Consider the following 24,324-nt stretch of genomic DNA (forward strand, 5'->3'; position numbering starts at 1 on the left):
GCTCCCATAATGGGGATACCCAGTCCAAACCAGTACCGGTCAGGAGGGATACGATATACGCCACTTTGGACTTCGAAGTGGGGAAATTGAAAGGTTGGAGAGTGAAGTGAACCTCACACAGATTTAGGAATCCGCGGCAGGCCTTCGGAGATCCGTCAAACTTGTTCGGTGTGGGTAAATGCAGATGAGTGGACACGGTGGGAGGTGACGTGGCCACCGGAGGTGAACTAGCCTCTGTGGTAGACCCAGAGGCAACTGCTACGGCTTGAGGCGGAGATAAGGTCTGGAGGAACTGTGCTACCTGTTGCTGGGAGGATTCCAATTGCTCTAAACGAGCCACAATGCTTTGGAGCACATCGACTGGAAGTCCCTGAGACCCACTCGAATCCATTGGGTCAGTGCAAACTGTCACGGGAATGGGATTGGATGGGTTCGTGTGAGTGTCAGGTACCACACTGGAGGCAGCAGGCGTAGGGTTAAATCGAGCCGGTTTAATAAAAGATGGTTTCATGTATGTACATAGATACTTCTCTTGTACAACGGGCACTCAAATACTTCTTTGAGGCAATTCGGGAACAAAATAAGCAACTTGCTATAACTTGGAAAAGTCCGGTGAAAGACTGGGGAATAACGGCAATACGGTGCTGTACAATACCGCTGGTATGGAATGGAGGTTGGGAGGGTAGCCAGAAGACGATGAAGGTAACTGGGCACAGGTAGACGGAGAATGAGCAGGCTGGATGAAGAAACTGCCGACGGGGTAGCTGAGCAGGTTTCACAGGGTTAACCGATGGTTAGGACCGAGAGAAGGCAGGAGAGTAACAGACAGGCTGAAGACTCTTTTGCACTGACACCAGATAGCTCCTGACAGCCTCCCTAAATCCCCAGGGAGATGCTGCCATTGGCCACAGCGGTGCAGTGGGCTGAACACCATTCCCTGGCCCAATCCTGCATAGCCCTCAACCAAGATGGCGCCGCCAGCCTCTGGACGCTGCTGACGTCCATCAGACCGGCGCCGCCCGCACTGAGAGAGTCCCAGCTACAGGCTCCCCGCTGCGTTCCCCTTCTGCCGCCCAGGACCCAGCGCCAGACAGGAGAGTCGCCGACGCGCACGGAGCGGTGAGTAGGAGACACGCTGCGTGCCGCCGGCGGCTCTCCTGACAAAGAGCTATGTGTGCAAATGCTAGGAGCTTAGGAAATAAAATCCCAGAACTAATTGCAATAATGACAAGGGATGAACTGGATATTGTGGCTATTACAGAGACATGGTGCAATGAAAATCATGACTGGGACATAGCTATACCAGGATATACTTTATTTAGGAAGGACAGAATGGGAAAAATTGGAGGAGGGGTTGCAATATATGTGAAAAAAAATATAAAGACTACCTTATTACAAAGTATTGAAGAAAAAACGGAGGCCCTTTGGGTGACCATAGAAACAGGGGAGAAGGCGATTCTTCATATAGGGGTGATCTACAGACCTCCAGGTCAGGAAGAGGAACTAGACAAGAGCCTATTGCAGGACATCAATAAAATGGCATTAAAAGGAGAGGTGATAATCATGGGAGACTTTAATCTACCTGATGTAAACTGGGAGCTGCCTGTTGCAAGTTCCACCAGAAGTAGGGACATGCTGAATTCCTTGCAAGGAGCATCCCTCCAGCAATTGGTGAGGGAGCCCACTCGTAAGGACGCAATATTAGACTTAATACTTACAAATGGTGACAGAATATCTGACATAAATGTGGGTGAAAATCTGGGATCCAGTGACCATCAAGCAGTATGGTTCAAAATAAAGACAGAGACTGACTCATCGCACACAAAAACAAAGGTGTTAGATTTTAGGAAGGCTGATTTTGTAGAGATGGGAAACTCTGTAAGGGATTCTTTGGCAGAGTGGAAGAACTTGGAAGGAGTGCAGGATAAGTGGGAAAAATTAAAAAGTGCAATTCTAAAAGCAACAGAACTTTGTGTCAAAAGAGTTAGGAAAAACACAAGAAAAAGAAAGCCATTGTGGTTTGCAAAAAAAGTAGCAAGTATTGTGAAAGCAAAAAAGTTGGCCTTTAAGAAATTTAAGCAGACGCAGAAGAATGAGGACAAAGAGGTGTATCTTGTTAGACAGAAGGAGGCTAAGAAGGTAATCAGATGTGCAAAAGCCCAGGCTGAAGAGAAAATGGCCCAGTCAGTGGGTAAAGGGGGGAAAACTTTTTTTAGGTATATAAGTGAAAGGAGAAAAACAAAAAGTGGAATAATTAGACTGAAGACAGAGAGTGGAAGTTTTCTTGAGGGGGACAATGTAATAGCAGATAATATTAATAATTATTTCTGCTCAGTATTCACTGCTGAAAGAGAGGGGAAGGGGCCACAGTTAAGTTGCAAGTATAGTCAGAAAACTGAGGGAGAGACAAGTACATTTACAGAGGAGAAAGTCCTCACAGAACTCTCAAAACTGAAAGTGGATAAATCAATGGGGCCAGATGGGATACATCCAAGGATACTAAAAGAGCTTAAAGGGGAGCTGGTAAAACCAATAACAGAATTATTCAACCAGTCACTAGCTACTGGAGTAATCCCAGAGGACTGGAAAACAGCGAATGTAGTCCCACTGCACAAAAGTGGAAGCAAGGAAGAGGTAAGCAACTATCGACCAGTGAGCCTTACATCAGTAGTAGGGAAATTGATGGAAACACTCTTAAAACAAAGAGTTGTAGAATATCTCAAAACCAGCAATTTACAGGATCCAAAACAGCATGGGTTTACTGGGGGAAGATCATGTCAAACAAATCTTATTGACTTTTTTGACTGGGTGACTAAAGTAATAGATCAAGGTGGGGCTGTAGATGTAGCTTATCTAGACTTTAGTAAAGCTTTTGACACTGTCCCACATCGCAGACTGTTAAATAAACTTGAAAGCTTGGGATTGGATTCTAAGATAGTTGAATGGATAAGAGCGTGGTTGCAGGACAGAAAACAGAGAGTTGTAGTAAACGGAGTACAGTCAAAGGAGGGAAAGGTTACAAGTGGAGTACCCCAGGGATCTGTACTTGGACCGGTGCTTTTTAATATCTTTATTGGTGATATTGCAAATGGAATTGAGGGTAAAATGAGCCTTTTTGCAGATGACACAAAGGTATGCAACAGGGTAGACACACCAGGAGGGGTAAAACAAATGATTGAGGATCTAGGCAGATTAGAGAAATGGTCAAGAGAATGGCAACTACAGTTTAATGCCAAAAAATGCAAAATCATGCACTTGGGTCTCAGAAATCCAAAGACTCAATATAGTATAAATGGCACTATAATGGAAACTACTGAGGAAGAGAGGGATCTAGGTGTCACTATTTCAGGGGACTTAAAAGCAGGTAGGCAATGTAACAAAGCAATGAAGAAGGCAAGTCAGATGCTTGGTTGCATAGGGAGAGGTATCAGCAGTAGAAAGAAAGAAGTAATAATGCCACTGTATAGGTCATTGGTACGACCTCACCTAGAGTATTGTGTTCAGTTCTGGAGGCCATATCTCCAGAAGGATATAAATACATTAGAGACTGTACAAAGAAGAGCAACTAAAATGGTGCATGGCCTACATCACAAAACGTACCAGGAAAGACTAAAAGATCTTAATATGTATACTTTAGAGCAGAGAAGGGAAAGGGGGGACATGATAGAAACTTTCAAATATATCAAGGGCTTTAACAAGGTACAGGTGGGAGACATTCTTCACAGGAAGAGGAGCAACAGAACAAGAGGACATGCACTGAAAGTAGAGGGAGAAAGATTCAGGGGAAATGCGAGGAAGAATTTTTTCACAGAAAGAGTAGTAGATAAGTGGAATAGCCTCCCAACAGAGGTGGTAGACGCAAATACAGTAGTACAATTTAAACATGCTTGGGATAAGCATATTGATATTCTTACAAAAAAATAAGGATCAAATATGGTTTGAGGTAACATGTTTAAAAAAAGGGGCAGACTAGATGGGCCAAGTGGTTCTTATCTGCCGTCAAATTCTATGTTTCTATGTTTCACATGACAAGCTGTATGGGAGGCAGTGGCGCCGGCAACACAAAGCGCAGCTCCTCATGTCAGGACCCTCATGTCAGGACCCTCCCTCTTTACCCTACTCCCCCCTGATCTCCAGTGTAAGTACCACTACTATGGGCAATATGGGGTGATAGACTCTGAGGCACTCGCACCGGGGGGGGGGGGGGGGGGTGGTGTTGGCAGCCAGGGGGCTTTGGCAGCATACCCACGAAAACTATGGGTTCACCCAGGAAACTGCTGGGCGTACCCATGCGAACAGGGCGGCCACCTGCCTTCTTCTGGCGGATTTCAGCTACCCACCCTGTTCTTGGAGCAGGGCGCCGCTAATCTAAGTCACCAGAGAGTAAGTCACTACCGAAATCATTCGATGATCAGTGACCAAAACATCCATTAGCAGTGCTGCGCGGACATTCAGCGTTTAGCAGGGTCGGCGTTACAAGCCAACTAGAATCAGGCCCTATGTGTAAGGGACACTAATACTGTTCAAATTATGTTTACAAGGGACACTACTGTGGGCATTGAGTATGAAGAGTTATACTGTGCACTGTGACTTGACTAAAGGTGCCCATACACGTTACAATTATTGTATCCAATATTGGATACAATATCGCATTTCATCGTATCTCGGTTTTGCGATAAGATGAGATGAGATCTAGTACAAAAATGTGCTGCACATACTTTTTGAACTAGATCTCATCTCATCTTATCGCCAAACCGAGATGCGATGAGATGCTATATTGTATCCAATTTTGGGTACAATAATTGTAACATGTATGGGCACCTTAAGGAGCACTTCTGTGTGGCGTCACATGAATAATGGGCACTACTGTGTGTCGTAATGTGAATAAGGTGTACTCATATGTGCTGCAATATGAATCAGGGGATCTACATGCGGTGTATAAGAATGTGCTACTGTGGCATAATTTGTACTGTACTATTGCGTGGCCACAAAAGTTCTAATAGTCCTTTAAATAGTCAAGTTGCTCAAATACAGCCAGATGCATTAAAACTTCAAAAACTTTTCCTGCCAAGATAAAATACATAGTTTAATAGGCTTCCAAGCTACATTATATGAAATGAGAAATAGTGTTGGGAGAAAAAAAAGACCTTTAAAATCTGTCTTTTTATTACATGCCTTAGGACTACAAGCATTTAAGTGTTTTTATATAAACACCATCATAATAATAAAAGATGAGTCATTTGATGTTTATTTACCAGTTGTAACCTTTACAAAGTGTCAAGCCTTCTGTGAAATGTTTGCTTCAGGCTGTAGTTTTACAAGCTGGACGGAGAATTGTTGAATCTTTTTAGTTCCTGACCCAGAACTGATTTAGGAACAAAATAAAAAACAGCTCACGCTCACAATGTCTGAAACGCTGATTGGCACTTTTTTTTAAGATTTCATTTCTAAGTTACAATCTTCCTCCTACAGAATAAGCCCAAGTTTTCATAATACTCAATCAAACACTTCTTTTACTTTAAATTCCCGCGGTAAAATAAACGGTCACCAAAATGAAATGATCTATGGACCTTATTCTAGTTGAGTCACAAGGCTGCGTATACGCAACCTTGGGAGTCCACCAGGTGGCGCCCTGCGAATGCCGGGGTGGCCGCCCCCCATTCGCACGCCGTGATCGTTCGCCTGGCATGCGAATGGATGTTTTATATAAACATCGATTCGCAGGCCAGGGGGAAACTCCCAGATCATTCGATGGTCGCCATATCAAAAGCAACTCCCAGGTCTCTTAGATATGAGTGCACATTCGGGAGGAAACGGGCGGACAGCTGGCATCCAGTGATGTCAGCTGCCCACCCTCAGCGCCCACCACGTCATCAGGCGATTTCCATGGGAACGCCCATAAAACGCTGGGCATTCCCATGGCCGAGTATCCCGGACCGCCAACCAACGAATCGTCATCTGGTCCACAGGGAACCCCACTGAGGGGGGGATACGGTTATTGGGTCTACAGCAAGTTGGTCGACAAGCATTGGATCGACACCGTTAGGTCGACATGGGTCTAGTAGGTCGACATGGGACAAGGTCGACAGGTCATAGCATTAGGTCTACAGGGTCTAAGTCAACAGTCAAAAGGTCGACATGGGGGTTTTCACTGTTTTTTGAGCCGACATGTGCCGACAGGCGGTATTTCATGCTCAAGCCTCCACTAGGGCGTGGTGGGAGAATTAGTGTGCCAAGCTCAGCGAGGCACCATGCCCGAAGCATGGCGAGCAAAGCGAGCGCTGCGAGGGGATGCGGTGCATTGGAAACTGTGTCCATGTTAACTGTGTCAACATTCGGGCAAAAAAACTGTGAAAAAAACCCTGTCGACCTAATGCTTGTGTCGACCTATTGACCTAAACCCATGTCGACCTTGTCCCATGTCGACCTAATGCTTGTTGACCAACTTGCTGTAGACCAAACGATCCCAACCCACTGAGGGGGGCTGCAGGAGGCTGCAGCCATTGTGGGGGACTTGTCCACCTTTCCAGGAGCCCAGAGTTGGACCCGATGTAAGGGAGCCTCCTGGCCATTCCTGGAGAGTAGGCAAGTATGCTTTAAAAAAAATTATAGAAAAGGGAAAAAGAAGATGTCACCTACTCGCGCCATCCGTAGTTCTTCCACAGCTTCCAGCAATTGAGTTCTAAACTCAAAAAACTGGGTGGGAAGCAGCGTTTCCGAAGGCACTTTCAATGTATAGGACGTGTTCTCCATCTCCAACTCTTCTTTATCCATCACTAGACCGGCCTGTAAAAGCCAGGTTACACTTGTGTTATCCACAGGCAAACAACTCACAAATGGGACTTTATACAGGACAGTGCTCAGAGCAGAACAATATTTATACTCCTGTTAATATAATCTCCAAAGGACACTGCAAAGAAAACGTTTGAGTTGTATTTATTCTTATTTTTAGCAATATTGCTAGAAGACACTTGGGGGCCGATTCCGACCGGTGGGGGTCTGAATGCGGCCCCTTCCCAGATGTTCGGGGTCTGCGAATATGCCTTGCGTTCAAAGCTTTCTCTCGCTACCTCTCCAGAACAGTACCCGAAAACCTGGACTGTCCTACTACACACATACTGTACACTAACAAACATATATACACATTACACATACAGCCCTCCCTGCCATGCCCTCCCCCACCCCAGCACAGCCAGACTCTCCAGCCCCAGTCATCTGTGGGACGAATGCTGTTGGCTCCAGGATCGGATGGCCATCGGTGCGTTACTCATCGATAGTTGCCATTGATGCACCATTGATGGGTAACCTCAGTGGTGTGAAAGTGAAACCATCTGCATGGGAACTATCGATGGTCACCCCTGCTTTACAATACAGATGGTTTTCGGTAAATAAGAGGCTGGAGGCGGAGCTAAGCTCAGTGTCCCGACAATTTGTGGGGATGGCCATCAGTGTAGTAGCCATCAATGGATGCCATCGATGGCAATACTGCACCCAGCCATTGATAATCATAAACTATGTGATGGATAACCATCGACAGTTTTAGCTATCGATGGTTATCCATTATCTTTGACTGAATGGCCCGAGGGTTAATAAAAATGTGGGGGAGGGGCTTCCAGTTTTGGGGAGGAGCTATGCTCCGTCCCGAAGCTAGGGATGGCCATCGTTGCCATTGCCATCGATGGTTGCCATCGATGGCAATTCAATAGTGCTAAACTATGCAATGGATGACCATCAATATTTTTACATAATGATGGTCATCCATTGTGTTTGATGGATTGACCTGTGGGCCAATTAAAACATGGGGGTGGGGGTTAGTGGGTGTCAGTAGGGGCGTTTTGCTGTTATATCGATGGCAAAAGAATTTGGCATTTAAATAAAAAAAAATTAAAAAATCGGTTCTCCTTTGCCATCGATGTAGGAAAACCCTGTGGTTCTCCCACATCGATGGCAAAAGTATTTAACATCGGCCAAAAACCATCTATGATTTCAAATCAACGATGGTGGATGGCCATTATTAGCACTTTGTAAAAATAAAAAAATGTGCTTTGCTTCATTATCGATGGTGGGAAGAAAACCACCTGAATTTCCCCCATCGATGGCAAAACTACGCAACATTGGTCATATACCTTTTTTCCTTTTTACATGGACGCAGTCAGTGTGTCCAGCGCCGAGCCCCCGTCACCCCCGCTCCCGGGGCTGCTCAGCTGGCGGGGTATACACAGAGCTGAGCCCCGGTCACCACCGTAACCGCAGCGGCGGCAGCCTCAGCTGTTTTCCCGCGCAATAACCTCCCGGGAGCGCGCGTCCCCCGCCCCGTCCTGTCAGCCCCCGTCCACGGGGCGCACACACAGTACTAGTGATGGGAAATCTAGTTCGTTTTGGTGACTAGTTCATTATGATCTAGTTCACCCAAAAGATTAGATCAGAAGATTAGTTCATCTAGTTCATCTAGTTCATTATTCCATCACTGACTCAGAGACTGAGAGGAGTGCATGGATCTAGATGAACTAGACTAGATTATGACACACAGAGCAGGCATTGTAATACTAGCTCATTGTAGGAGTTATAGTCTTGTTAGAGTGATCATATACTGTATGTTTAATAAATCAGATTATTTTCTAGTTTAGAAAAGCAATAAGTTATACAGCACCCTTCTAGTGACATGTTTATTGTTTAGCTCTGCAATATTAATCCCATTGTGGTTATTATTTTACATTCCATAATATGCAAGTACAATATCCAAATTCAGAGTAATTTATAAAGTCAAATTTTTTCTGCTTTTAAAATACAGTAATTAGAAAAAAAACATGTCCCCTTGCCCCAATGTAACTGACCTTAGAGAGAGATAAAGTAGAGACTTTGCAAAGTAACCAGTTGCTGATTGGTTGCTAGGGGCAACTGCTCCACTGTATGCATCATGAAGGTTCATACATATCCATCTCTGACTGTACTGTGGAGTAAACAGAGCTACTACAGTATACTGTATAACATGCAGCAGCCAGCACTGTGTCTGTGGCTGCATACACACAATACATGTGCCTGAGCACAGCAGTGCCACACATGGTAGCTCACAGGTACTGTACAGTCTCATTATGGTGTATAGTCAGAGATTAGTTCAGGGATCTGTATGATCAGTGAACTAATTGAACTACTGAACTATTTGCAGGACTCATGAGTCATCAGGACAATGTAGTTCATTTGGATCCGCAGAGTCCAGACCATGTGTGAGCTCAGCACTGCCATCTTTGGCAGCTACCATGTACTGCCTCCTGAGTATTGCATGAGAGCTGATAACATGGCTGCTGCAGAAGCTCCTACACAGATCCCAGCAGAAGATTTAGCACAGCAGTATGCTCAGGACCCTGTACCAGAAGCAGCAGCAAGTGTTTGGACATCTGAACTAATCATATAATGATAGTATCACATAAAGGTGAGCAGCATGAGCACACATTCTCACTCACAGACACACCACACATAGACTTTGGCTAGGCAGTGCATATTTATATTTTATTAGATTTTTATTTGCTGGGCTTTGTTGTACTTTTAACTTTAGATTCAGGAAGTAAAGATCCAGTAAATAAGCCTTATGGAGCTGCTGGGCTCTGTCTGTCTGTGTGTTACACCTCCCACTTGCTTTACTTCCTGGTGAACTAAATGAACTAATCTTTGCCAGAGCAGTGATCTGAACGATTTAGTTCACTTTGAAGATTAGTTCATTTTGAACTAATCATTCACGAACTACCCATCACTACACAGTACAGTACATACCGCGGCGCTATGGAGCAGTACATACCGCGCTGTGTGGCTCCGCCCCTCTGGCCGCCCGCGGGTGGCTGTGTGTGGTTGGGACTGGGCCTGGGAGAGTGGCAGCAGGGTTGGGGTGTGGTCAGTATTGTACCTTATTCCTGGGGTGCTGGCCCAAAGCTCCCCCGGGAAACCTCCATATTTACCATTATTCACCATCTTCATAATAAACTCCTCACACCACCGCCTGTTCTTACACTGCTGCTTAGCGAGACCTCTAACGCCAGCCACCAGGCAAGCGAATGGCTGCCCCCGCCACCATGCGAATTTCCCCACGCGTTGCCAAGGGATGTTTGTTTTGTGCAAACATTCACAGAGGAGCGTACGGGGGGTGAAATCATTCAATAGTCGCTGACCATCGAATTTCTCCCCCGTCCCCCGGATGCCATCGGCCTGACTGCATTCGCGTGGGGACATGCAGCGTTTTCCTGGGCGCACCCACCGTTTTTGTAGGTATGCCCAGGAAACGCCGGGGCGTCCCCATGCGTGCGCTCCCTGCCCGGCTCCATCCCGCCTTCCTGTGCGAGCGCCTGGAAGACTTTGCAACATCCTTGCACATGCAAATATGCGCAGAGTGCAAACATCGGTCCCCAGTGCGAGTACGCCATGGACCGCAAGGCAGAATTGGGCCCTTAATTACTATCTCAGGCACGGAAATCCTTAATACCTGGGCTGTAATGGCGGAGTTTGTCAAACTGCTGTAGCGGATTTATATTAATCTAACGGTAGAAATAATGGACATTAAAAAATGTGAACTTTGTGTAGAATGATGGGAACTACGGTATATTTCAGGATCATCGGTAGTTGGCTATTCTAGAATCTATTAATAATGGCACTAACAAAAAATCTGTATCCGGATCTGATGCGTGCGGCACTGCGCATCGGAATCGAAGATAAAACATATGATGTGACGGTACTCTTTACCTAGAAGGGCGCCCATCGCGGCCATCGCATGCACTAAAAAATCGCATGCGATGTGACCGACGCGATGCCCGCCATTTTCCATAGGGAACAATGTTAAATGTCCCAATTGACCCGATTTTCCTGTTCAATGTCTCAATTGACCCGATTTTTCCATGGGAAACAATGTTAAATGGCCCACAGAGGCCAAATAGGCACCCTGAAGTGTGAAATAGCCCCCACAATTGTTAACGCCACCCCACGATCAACGTGAACACAAAGCGTGGCGAGCGCAGCGAGCCCGCGAGGGGCGGCGGTACGCGTCCTACGACCTTTTCATACCCCCCACTATCCACGTCGGCGTGGAGTTGAGAATAGAAAGTGTGGCGAGCCACCGAGCCCGAAGCGTGGCGAGCGGACAGCTGTGAAGCCCGCGAGGGGACGCGTATACCTGTGAAGGTGTCCGCGTCTCAACTCCACGCCAACGTAAATAGTGGGGGTATGAAAAGGTCGTAGGACGCTTACCGCCGCCCCTCGCGGGCTCGCTGTGCTCGCCACGCTTCGGGTTGACGTTGATCGTGGGGTGGCGTTAACAATTGTGGGGGCCATTTCACACTTCAGGGTGCCTATTTGGCCTCTGTGGGCCATTTAACATTGTTTCCTATGGAAAAATCGGGTCAATTGAGACATTGAACAGGAAAATCGGGTCAATTGGGACATTTAACATTGTTCCCTATGGGAAATCGCGGGCATCGCGTCGGTCGCATCGCATGCGATTTTTTAGTGCATGCGATGGGCGCCCTTCTAGGTAAAGAGTACCGATGTGACACTTTTCACGCGATTTATCGGCGCAATGGGTTGTAATCATGTGAATAAAGGCCATGGCGCTCTACTGGATAGGAAACTTAAAAGGTTACTTTGCTTCACTGGTAACAAAGGGTCTCTGTGAATTGCGCGGCCACACATACACATGGTAGTGATGCTGGGGAAAATCGCTGGGCTGATAATCGCACATTGTGTATGCACGTTGAAGCCCATCTGAGTTATTTTTCCCGGGGTGGATTCTATGGAGAACTGTCCACCTTATCGTTCATCTGCTGGTAAATACACTGAGCTGCTTTCAGCTCAAAATCACCCAGTGTGTATGGGCCTTTAGTGGCGAAACTTCAACCCTGCCACCCAGAATTAACCCCTTGAGTGGTGGGCAGGGGAGCTCCGGCGTAGGATCGTCGGAGAGGTGAGGGGGGAGGGGAGGTGGGGGGTGCCTGGAGAGGCACCACTGGCGCACACCTTTAATATGGTGGTATGCCCAGAAATTTTCCGGGACAGCCCTCTGCGGCCCGAAAAATTTCCGGCCAAACCACTCGTGGTTAAAGATTTCCTCCTTACCACCTGAAGTTAACCATCTCCCATTGCACCGGCAAAATTCCCAGTCTTCATATGATATGACAATCACAAGAAATAATATTTTGAATTAATATAATCAAAACGCTATTTTATATTTGATACTTTGGGCCTTTGTCCCTATTACTGTCTCCTAATTAAACCCAGCAGCAGTGGTGTATGATACTTACTATAGGATTCAGACTTTATTTTGAATGTTTTCGTTTGATAAATCTTTTATTAGCTATCTAGTAATCAACCATGAAATTAAATTAACCTCTGTGAAAATCTTTCTGTATGCGACAGAAAATTGTTCATCCCGAACCACCTCCGAGACTGTTAATCTTTTGTTAAAGCATTAATGAGAATTATTCATATCAACCTATTGGGGGGAAAGGAACAAACTGCTTCATAATTTATACAAATCTGTTACTAAAACCGACATAAATTTACAGGATTTTCTCCTTTTCTTTTTGTATAGCTTTGCTGAACATAAGATTACTTTCCCCACTTCTGATAGCACCCTGCTAATGAGGCACCCTCTGTACCCTGATAATGAGGCACCCTCTGTACCCTGCCAATGAGGCACCATCTGTACCCTGCTAATGAGGCACCCTCTTTACCCTGCTAATGAGGCACCCTCTGTACCCATCTAGTAGTAGTAGTAGTACGTTTATTTATAAGGCGCCGCAAAGTGTCCGCAGCGCTGTACATAGCAAACAAAAAAACAAATTACAAGGTAACGTACAGGGTGTGTTGAAAGATACAGTATAAATAGGGGTATAGCTGGTAGAACTAAAATCAGCATCAGTTCAGAAGTAGGTTTCAAAATTGTCAAGGAGACTGAAGATGAAGTAGAGGAAGGGAAGAACAGGACAGGAGCACAGGTGAGGTAATGAGGTAGGGTGAGTACGTGAGGAAGGAGGGCGCTGCTCATAAGAGTTAACATACTAAAAATAGGTGGGTGGACGAACAAAATACAATAGGATAAGTAGGAATGGAGGGGAACGGAGGCAGGATAGGAGGATCAAAAGAGGTTAGGAGGAGGGATAGGCTAGTCGAAAAAAGTGGGTTTTGAGGGAGCGCTTGAAGGAGGTAAGGGAATCAGATAGCCTGATGGGTGGCGGGAGGTTGTTCCAGTGCAGGGGGGCAGCGCAAGAGAAATCTTGGACACGGGAGTGGGAGGAGGTGATTAGGTGAGAGGTCAGTCGGCGGTCAGCGATGGAGCGAAGAGGACGGGAGGGAGTGTGGATAGAGATCAGTGAAGAGAGGTAGGGAGCTGTGGAGGAGGAGAGAGCCTTGTAGGTGGTGGTGAGGAGTTTAAAGAGAACTCGGAAAGGAATGGGGAGCCAGTGAAGAGATAAACAGAGGGGGGAGGTGGAGGTAGAGCGGCGGGAGAGGAAGATGAGCCTAGCAGCAGCGTTAAGAATGGATTGGAGAGGTGCGAGGCGGATGAGAGGTAGCCCAGAGAGAAGGATGTTGCAGTAGTCAAGGCGGGAGATGACAAGAGAGTGAATGAGAATTTTGGTCGCGTCAGTGGAGAGGAATGGTCTGATGCGTGAGATGTTGCGTAGGTGAAAACGGCAAGACTGTGAGAGAGCACGAATGTGGGGGGTGAAAGAGAGGGAGGAGTCAATGATGACACCGAGGCAGCGCGTTTGGTCGGTGGACGTGATCTCGGTTTCACCAATGCTGATGGAGATAGTGGGAGAAGAGGGGATGTTCGGGGGATGGAAGATTAGAAGTTCAGTTTTAGCCATGTTTAGTTTCAGGAAGCGTTGGGTCATCCAGGCTGAGATGGCCGTGAGGCATTCGGACACCTTGGACAGGAGTGATGGGGATAAGTCGGAGGAGGAGAGATAGATTAGGGTATCATCAGCATAAAGGTGGTAATGAAAACCATAGGAGCTGATGAGGGTGCCCAGAGAGGTGGTGTAGAGGGAGAAGAGGAGAGGGCCAAGGACTGACCCTTGGGGAACACCGACTGGCTGGGGGGTAGTAGGAGAGGAGGAGCTCGGAGTGGAGACGGAGAAGGAGCGATCGGAGAGGTATGAGGTGAACCAGGAGAAGACCGTGCCAGTGATGCCAAAGGAGCGGAGGGTGTTGAGCAGGAGAGGGTGGTCAACAGTGTCAAAGGCAGCCGACAGATCAAGCTGGATGAGGATAGAGAAGAGGCCTTTGGATTTAGCCGATAGTAGATCGTTAGTGACTTTAATCAGGGCAGTTTCAGTGGAATGTAAAGGGCGGAACCCGGATTGGAGGGGGTCTAGAATGGAGTTAGCAGTAAGGTGGCTTAGGAGACGATTATAGGTCAGACGTTCTAGGAGTTTGGAGGCAAAAGGGAGGAGGGAGATGGGCCTGTAGTTGGATGGAGAGTTGGGGTCCAGATTTGTTTTTTTGAGAATTGGGGAGACAAGAGCGTGTTTGAAGGAGGAAGGGAAGATCCCAGAGGATAGGGAAAGATTAAAGAGGTGAGCCAGGTGAGAGCAGACTGATGGACTGAGACGACGGATAATATTGGAGGGGATAGGATCGAGCGGGCAGGTGGAGGGAGAAGCGGATTGGAGGATAGAGTGGACTTCAGCAGCAGTGGTGGGGTAAAATGAGGACAGGGGTTGGAAGGAGGGGAGTGGAGATGTAGGAGGGGAGGAGGGAGAGGGTGAGGTCATGGCAGCAGTGATGGCAGTCCTGAGAGAGGAGATTTTGGTTGAAAAGTAGGTAGCAAAATCAGCGGCTACGATGGAGGACGGAAGAGCTGGAGGAGGGGGGGAGAGCAAGGAGTTGAAGGTGGCGAAGAGCCTGCGGGGATTGGATGATTGGGAAAGGATGAGGGACTTAAAGTAGGATTCCTTGGCCAGAGCAAGGGCAGAGCTGAAGGAGGAAAGAATGAATTTGAAATGGAGATAATCCGCAAGGGAGCGTGATTTCTTCCAGAAGCGCTCAGCAGTGCGAGAGCACTTTTTAAGGAATCGGGTGATAGGTGAGTGCCACGGTTGGGGGTTGGAGCATCGAAGAGGGATAGAGGAGGGAGGGCAGGCAGAGTCCAATGCCGAAGATAGGGTGTCATTATAGAGGGAGGCAGCGAGGTTCGGGCAGGACATGAGGGCGATTGGGGCGAGAAGAGGACACAGCGTGTTTGAGAAGGCAGCAAGATCAAGTGTGTTGACGTTATGCCGTGAGACAATGTGCTTGGGAGGGGGGGTGGGAGAGGGGGAAGCAGTGAGGGAGAAGGAGATGAGGTGATGGTCAGAAAGAGGAAAAGCTGAGATAGTGTAGTCAGTAAGGGAACAAGAGCGAGAGAAGACGAGATCGAGGGAGTGTCCTTGGATGTGGGTGGGAGAGGTAGTCCACTGAGATAGGCCAAGAGAGGAGCAGAGAGAGAGGAGTTTGGAGGTGCCAGGATCAGCGGGGTTATCCAAGGGGATGTTAAAGTCACCAAGAATGACAGATGGCAGGTCGGAGGAGAGGAAGTGTGGAAGCCAGGCAGCGAAGTTGTCAAGAAATTGGGAGATAGGGCCAGGGGGGCGGTAGATTGCAGCGACACGGAGGTGGTAGGGGTAGTATAGATGGATAGAGTGAGACTCAAAGGAGGAGAAAAGGAGAGAGGGTTCAGGGTGAATGACACTGTGGGTGCATGAGGCTGAGAGGAGAAAATGATAATGAGGCACCCTCTATACCCTGCTTAATGAGGCACGCTCTTCACCCTGCTAATGAGGCACCCTCTTCACCCTGCTAATGAGGCACCCTCTGTACCCTGCTAATGAGGCACCCTCTGTACCCTGCTAATGAGGCACCCACTTTAATGAGGCACCCTCTTTCCCCTGCTAATGAGGCACCCTCTGTACCCTGCTAATGAGGTACCCACTTTAATGAGGCACCCTCTGTACCCTGCTTAATGAGGCACCCTCTATACCCTGTTTAATGAGGCGCCCTCTATACCCTGTTTAATGAGGCACCCTCTATACCCTGCTAATGAGGCACCCTCTTTAATGAGGCACCATCTTTAATCCGCTAATGAGGCACCCTCTGTACCCTGCTAATGAGGCACCCTCTGTACCCTGCTAATGAGGCACCCTCTTTAATGAGGCACCCACTATACCATGCTTAATGAGGCACCCTCTATACCCTGTTTAATGGGGCACCCTCTATAACCTGCTAATGAGGCACCCTCTTTAATGAGGCACCCTCTCTACCCTGTTTAATGAGGCACCCTCTTTACCCTGCTAATGAGGCACCCTCTTTAATCCGCTAATGAGGCACCCTCTGTACCCTGCTTATGAGGCACGCTCTATACCCTGCTAATGAGGCACCCTCTGTACCCTGCTAATGAGGCACCCTCTTTAATGAGGCACCCGCTATACCAGGGCTTGGCAATTGCGGCACTCCAGATGTTGAGGAACTACACATCCCAGGATGCTTTGCATTAGTTTTGCTATGTGGCCATGCTGAAACTGATGCAAGGCATGCTGGGATGTGTAGTTCCTCAACATCTGGAGGGCCGCAATTGCCCAGCCCTGCGCTATACCCTGCTAATGAGGCACCCTCTGTACCCTGCTAATGAGGCACCCTCTTTAATGAGGCACCCGCTATACCCTGCTTAATGAGGCACCCAGGATAGAGCGTACAGAGGAAATATCATTAAATGGTGATAGATTTCTCCTCTGTGCGGACACATGCGAGCGGTTATGTAAGCATGCACATCTGCTCGCATCGTGTTGCAGTGATTCGGTCTGAATTGGGCCCACAGTCCGATGTGAGGGACAACTTTCTGAAGTATTTACTGCTAGTTTGTACTGCACAATAGGGATCATGACACAGAATAAAGATATTGCACTAGCATTTTGCTTTTTAATTATTTAAGGTGTTTCACTTAACCTGCAGCCACAACCCTGTGTACGCTTCATGCTTAAATTGAGTAGGAGGCCTCCATTCATGAAGCTATAAGCCAAGCTTACTCCATTTATCCCGTCCAGTTATCAATCATGGGCTGGGACAAATGAGCCTGCTCACTTCTCCAGTATCACAAATGATACCGTGACCCAGGGCCAACATCTTTATTTGCTTCTCCAGTGATTCCCTTCAGCAGATATTAAGCAATTTTATAATCCATGAAAGGCAAAATTAAAGGACGCCATCCATAAAGCAGAATAATTCCGGTCAGTTACAAAGTGATGTCTGTATTGTCTTATAAATTATACGGCCGCACTGCTTCATATTGTAATGAAGGAAAGATCATAATAATCCAATGCCCTGGGCAGTCACTAATATGCATTTAATCACAGAGCACAGGGCAATCTGTCACCGCAGCTCAGCGAATGGGTGCATAAAGTACAAATATCTATATCACATCATTTCTATTATAGTACTAGCTATGCCACTTACGCAGCTCTCGCGCTGTGTGTGTGTGGGCATGTGTTGTGTGGGCATGTGTGTGTGTGGGCATGTGTGTGTGTGGGCATGTGTGTGTGTTGTCCATTATTTACAGTACAAATACAAACATACACACATTATATATACATACCTCCCAACATGACCCTCTCCAGGAGACAGGGGCGTATTTATCATTATATTGCGATGCCGGCGTGATGACACCGCCGGCCATCGCATTGCGGTATCATCTGATACCACCAGGATTTATCAAATTGAGGGCGCAGGGACAGGGCTCCGATAGGAGCCCGTCCCTGCGAAGCCCTAACCCGGAAGCTGGGAGGTCAGCGCATGCGCGGTTATGCGCTGACTAGGGTTACCACCTAGTCCCTTTAATTCCGGACATATGTTAATTACACAGGTTCTGTGGCAGTTTAAAATCAGGTGAAGTGGAGTCTTGAAGTCAGCCAGCCACAGAACCTGTGTAATTAATATGTGTCCGGAATTAAAGGGACTAGGTGGTAACCCTAGCGCTGACCCCTGCTGACCCCTGTGACCGCACTGCCCCGCTCGACAGTGCAACGTGTAGCCTTAGGCTAAAATGGGCTATCGCCATATCAGAATGGCGATAGCCCAGGGGTGTGATGCCGGGCTGCCCGATGTTGATACATCGGACAGCTTCGCATCCCCCATAGAAACCTATGGGGGATGCGGCTGGCGGCGGTGAAGGGGGGGATCGCAGCAGGGATCGGAGATTCCTGTTGCCGAGCCCCTTTAATACATTTGGGGGATACTACATATTTGCGATTAACCCCCGAAAACAGATGTTTTCGGAGATTTAACCGCAAATATTGCTTGATAAATCCATCCCACAGTGCTCTGTTTCTGGACTTCCCTTAAAATGTATGATTACCATCACCTGTGTGGAGTCACCTTTCTTATCAATTAACATGTTAAAAGAGGTGATGGCAATCATACATCAAGATGGAAGTCCAGGAGCAGAGCGTTGTGTCCCTCCTGGACAGGGTCATGTTGGGAGGTATGTATATACACTGCTCAAAAGAATAAACACTTAAACAACACAACACCCTTCTGTGAAATCAAATTGTCCACTTAGGAAGCAACACTGATTGACATACCTGCCACTAAGTAGTGGCGGAAGTAGCGGCAGGGTCCTATTCAATGCTGCCTTTCCCAACAGCATTGAACTGGCATCTCGGCAGAACGGGCCCGACTTTAAAAGCAGTCGCTATATCTTGACGATCCACGTCCGTTTCTTGCACACACGCCCCCTTTTCAGCGCTCGGCAGGGGGGACATTGAATCCTGCATGACTAATATCAGTCGAGCGGCCCGAGAACGGGCCGCGGTCACAAATGTTGGGACGTCCCGACAGTCGCAGGCCCTCTTGGCCCTATGTGCGCACACAACTGTAAAGACGAATAAATGAGGGGTAGGGGTCATAGTAATTAGGTCAACCACTATTGGTCGACGGGACGGGGCCTCGCTATGCTCAGTACACTATTATAGTCTCCAAGTGGATATTATTTTTGTTTTTTAAACATGAAAATAAAAACACATAAGACCTTTTTCATGTCGACATATTACTTGTGTCCACCTTTTGGCCATGTCGACCTAATGCATGTCGACATTTTTCATATGTCGGCCTTTTTCCTGTCGACCAATACTGTACCGCATTTCGCATCTTATATGAATGGGAATAATTAAGTGATTGAGAGATTCCGAAATATATAATTTTATAATAAAATAAATTCCGAGACTCTTCTTACACAGTTTGATGCTGGAAGGTCCTATCGCCGTTGAGCTGATCTGGAGGTGGAATCGTTATTTGAGCACTACTGATATCCAGTCATCATTCAGCTCACACATCATAAGAAACGGAGAGAGCTGATTCCAACCTCAAATCCACATTATTTTTGGCAGTCACTTCCCAGTAGGTCCCTGCAGCAGCCATAAAAGTTACTTGCACATAAGGAAAATATTTTTATCTTTGCACTCTTTGTAATATATATTTAATCTTTTTGCATTACAGGAGAAAATCCTGAGTACTGTGACGGAATCTGAATTACCCGGTTATTGTTTTTTTTTTACATTTTTATTATGTGTGTGGGGGGGGTTGTGAATGGCTGGCACACTGCACCAAGACCACCAACATAAAGGAGTTGTCTTTAACAGGTAAGATTAAACCTGAATTGTTTTCTGATCTTGAGGTCTTACCGATGTTACGCCATACCGTTACAAACCGGCTGCATCTGTATCAGCTGGGTGTGAATCATTAGGACCTGATTGGGCAGGGTTACGAGAAATTTCGGATTCTGGGGGACCCCCGCTCGCCCCCTGACTGTGGTGTTTAAATAATGGGCCCCATACATCAGCAATCACAATTTATGGATTTTCAGATATAGGGATATTTTGGCCAGATAAATGGATTTTACAATCTATCTGACTTTGCCCACACATTACAGATTTATTTCAGTGATCGGCAGATTTTTCCATCTAAAGATTGCATCTTCATATCTGGGAATTGCCCCAATCGATTGTCATTTCAGCTGTTCATAATGTAAATAGATGAAGAAGACGAATTGGGAATGCCCACACATATAAAAAAGATCCGCAGATAATACCAGATTATTAAACATGTTTAAAAACCTGATTAAGCAATCGATTGGCGATTTTGATTGGGATTGCCAAAAGGGGGAGCCCACACATCTAAAATTATTGTGGCAATCACCTCCATATCTGAAAATTGTCACAATTAATTGCTGATGTATGGGGCCCTTAACCCGATCTGCGGATCTCCGAGGAGGGGGCGGGGCTAAAGTGTCACAAATGTGTCATTTTAACCCCGCATGACATCACGCCCCCCAAAGTCTTGCTGAAAGTCGGCAACCCTGTGATTGGGTACTATCAGATTCTGTCTCTGGCAGGGCAATAACTAGGGTGGTGCAACATGTGCCACCACACAGGGCACAGCAAGGCACGAGGCCCTGTTCTGCCGCACCTGTCTATTCAATCTGACTTGCAACTTCCTTTTCTTTAATCCCTGGCTTTACCTGGCCGCCTGTCTCCCCCTCACGTCCCTAAGTACCTTCAGCCACACATTCCTTTATATAAGGGCACAATATAGACCCTGTTTTTATGGGACTGTCTCACATCCCATCCGCAGCTGGCCGTGTCCCGCTTGTCAGTACGAACAGCATCTAAGCCATACCTGCCTACTTTCTATCACCCCTCGAGGCTGCGTGTCGAGGGTGGGACGAGGCTGATCTCGCCAAGCCCCGCCCCCATGACAGTCAGCCGCATTAATTTGCTGATCCGCCGATTGGGGGAGGAGATGAAATTATGCTCCCTCTCCACGGACCCATGAAATTCGTGGGGAGCGTGGGGTCCAGAGGTGATGCGGGAGACTTGCCCTTCTTCTCGAGGGGCCGGGAGGGAGACCCGATTTGCGGGACCCTCGAGGACATTCCAGGAGGGTGGGCATGGTCTAAGCACAGAGGCAGGGGGACAGGGGGCATGGCCAGCAGCTCATAGAACACTCACGGGGCGACGTGTGCTTAATTTCTATGTGATCTATTCACTTATAAATAGCCCTAAAATCGCCCGGGCGCCTTAATGCTGCAGTATTCTATCAAGTCCACATCTTGTCTCCGACCTTAAATGTTGACTTTTGTAAAACTGCATATTGTACATTATTTCTATAGATTAGTATATATAGACACAACGTATTGCACAATAGGGTAGACAAGCTAATCATAACCATCAAAGGAGTTACAGGAAATCTATGTATAACTCCTCCAGAGACTCCTATCAGAACCTTGACAAACTGTCCCCAGCAGAATAAACCATTACTTTACCCTATAGGACGTGTGGCAGCTTCCTGTGTGTACGGAATATTTCCATATATTCCTTCACTATGTTACTATGCCGTGCTCCGATTACTAGAGGTCTGAGTCGCACGCAAAGCCAAATATTCTACCTAAAGGCCCCCATACACAATGCGATTTTGGGCCGATTTCGGCACTCTGGCCCGATAATCGTGTGAAATCGGGCCAAAACCGCATGTGCGTGACATCTGATCTGATCCGATGTGTGGTCTCGTCGCCTCTTACCAGATCAGGAGGTCGGATGTTCAGCACATAAGATCACGTCCGACCTCCCTGTATGCATGTGCCTGCTCTACAGCTTGAGCGGGGGGCGGTGGGTACTGCAGCTTGACCGGGGAGTAGTGGGGCGGGCAGTGGGTGCTGTGAGCTGTGCTAGCGGGCTGTGTGGTGGCGGGTAATGCAGCCTGACCGGGGAGTAGTGGGGCGGGCAGTGGGTGCTGAACGCTACACTATCGGGCAGTGAGTACTGAGAGAACGGCCAGTCATTTGAAAGGCTATTTTAAAAATCTAATACCCACCACTGCTGTCCCGGCATCCCGCTGATGATATGATCACCACCCGGCATCCGGCCCGCTAGCGCAGTGGTCAGTACTCGCCGCCCCCTAGTGTAGCGCTCAGCACGCGCTGCCCTCCCACTGCCCGTCCCGGCATCCTGCTGTTCCGCTGATGATGAGATCACCACCCGGCCCGCTAGCTCAACACCCGCCCCACTGCTCCTCACCGCCCGCTGCAGCTCCCCGTTACGTGTGATAAATCGCAAGCGATTTATCACATGTATAAAATGGCCCATCAAGTGCCAAATTGCATGTGAGCCTCTCGGGGAGCTGCTGGGCAGCTCACAGGAGAATTGGGTCGGACTTGACCTTAGGGCAAGTCGGCCTAATGTATGGGGCCTTTAGACTAACCAGAGTATCCGTACGGCTACAAGCAGAAAGCCACACCAACCACGGGCCCTTATTCAGATCTGATCGTAGTACAAATTTGTTTGGAAAATGGGCAAAACCATGTGCACTGCAGGTGGGGCAGATGTAACATGTGCAGAGAGAGTTAGATCTGTGTGAGTTATTTTGTTTCTGTGCAGGGTAAATACTGGCTGCATTATTTTTACACTGCAATTTAGATTTCAGTTTCAGCACACCCCACCCAAAATTAACTCTCTCTCTGCACAAGTTACATCTGCCCCACCTGCAGTGCACATGGATTTTCCCATTTTCCAAACAAATTTGTACTGCGATCAGATCTGAATAAGGGCCACTGTTTTTCCGGTACTTGTGAGTTATCTGGACGCCCGATTTTTTGATTGTATGCCTTAAGTTAAGGCATACAATCAGATGCGATGCGATGCGATATCGCATCGCATCGCATCGCATCGCATGCGATATCGGATGCGATGACCCGATTTTTCCATAGGAATCAATGTTAAAATGATTCCTATGGAAAAAGGGGTCCTTTTCATACCCCTACTATCCAAGTGGGCATGGAGTTGGATATAAACCTGTGGCGAGCGTAGCGAGCCACCGAGCCCGAAGCGTGGCGAGCGAAGCGAGCCCCGCGAGGGGACGGTATTCCGTGTCCCCTCGCGGGGCTCGCTACGCTCGCCACGCTTCGGGCTCGGTGGCTCGCTACGCTCGCCACAGGTTTATATCCAACTCCATGCCCACTTGGATAGTAGGGGTATGAAAAGGACCCCTTTTTCCCATTGAATTCCATGTTAAAATGGACTCAGTCCATTTTAACATTGATTCCTATGGAAAAATCGGGTCATCGCATCGCATCGCATCGCATCCGATGGTCGCATGCGATGCGATGCGATGTGCCCGATCCGACCCGATTTTCAAATCGGGCGTCCGGATAACTCACATGTACCGTTTTTCCTTCTGCAGCTGTAGTACCAGTGGTTGCACCTGCCCCCTAGTGGGAGCAAGAGGTACAGCAGCTACAGGATTCTCTTCACTGTACATAGGGTTGCCAATCCCGGGGCATTTTTTCAATCCCGGGATTCGGGATTGAAAAATGCTCAATCCCGGGATTCCCGGGATCCCGGGATTGGCCTCCCTGATACAAAAAAAAAACACACAGCTGTCCCCATCCCCCCCAAACTGCCCACACCGTTAATCAATTATAGGCAGAATAATCCCAAACCACTATCCCCCTGCCTGCACTGCACTGTCACTTACATTGAGGTGGTGACAGGCAGTTGCAGGAACATCTGAAGCAAGCGGGCGGCCAGGTTGGACGAGCTGCACAGCGGGCGTCCAGGTTGGACGAGCTGCACAGCGGGCGGCCAGGTAGGGCGAGCTGCACAGCGGGCAGCCAGGGAGGATGAGCTGCACAGCGGGCAGGTGTGTGGCCAGGCAACCTAGTACAGAACAGTGTGCTTTAGCGGTATGACGGCGGCCGGGCTGTGCAGCGTGACGTGATGTCAGGGGTCACGCTGCGCAGCCCGGCCACCGCCATGATGCCGCTACAGCACACTCACTGTTCCTATCAGCCACACTGCTGTCTGCCGGTAAATTACTATCGGGCACTAATCCCGCAATCCCGGGATTGGAAGGCTCAATCCCGGGATTGAAATCCCGCCTTTTTTAGGCCAAAATCCCGGGATCCCGCCGATCCCGATCCCGGGATTGGCCTCCCTAACTGTACACATGCCTCGGTATAGCATGAAACACAGGTTACACGTATACGACCAGAGCGGCTGCTGCAGTACAGTTAAAAATTCAAATAGGAGATTTACACCAACTGCCATTCCCGATCTGCGTAAAAAATTTTTTTGCACTGTAAACATTCTTCAACCCCTTGTGTGCCAACATCGCTCTGAGATATCCTCAAAACATCCCCTAAAAATGCCAGCGTCGCTCATAGCGACTGTTATTTTTTTGGGTGCAATATTTAACTAAACGTCAATGAATTTACTTGGCTGCATTTATACTAAAAGAACAGTTGATGTGAGCGACGCGGGC

At 47.8% G+C, this 24,324-nt stretch overlaps 1 protein-coding gene and 1 long non-coding RNA gene across 3 annotated transcripts in view; one reads left to right on the forward strand and one right to left on the reverse strand.

Moving 5' to 3' along the window:
- Window positions 1-6,823, reverse strand: part of CCDC73 (coiled-coil domain containing 73) — a 94,436-nt gene extending 87,613 nt beyond the window's left edge. Inside the window, exon 1 of one of the 2 annotated variants that reach the window (XM_083164303.1) lies at window positions 6,640-6,823. In XM_083164303.1, the coding sequence (XP_083020429.1) occupies window positions 6,640-6,774 (135 nt within the window). In that variant the 5' untranslated portion in view covers window positions 6,775-6,823. The remainder of the gene's footprint in view (window positions 1-6,639) is intronic. The other variant, XM_083164304.1, reaches the window with a different exon arrangement.
- LOC146045472 (uncharacterized) overlaps window positions 1-24,324 on the forward strand; it is a 365,523-nt gene that overhangs the window by 47,945 nt on the left and 293,254 nt on the right. The gene's annotated exons all lie outside the window — the stretch shown is intronic.

The sequence above is a fragment of the Crinia signifera genome, chromosome 11, assembly GCF_055691185.1.
Source record: "Crinia signifera chromosome 11, ASM5569118v1, whole genome shotgun sequence".
Classification (NCBI taxonomy): Eukaryota; Metazoa; Chordata; class Amphibia; order Anura; family Myobatrachidae; genus Crinia; species Crinia signifera.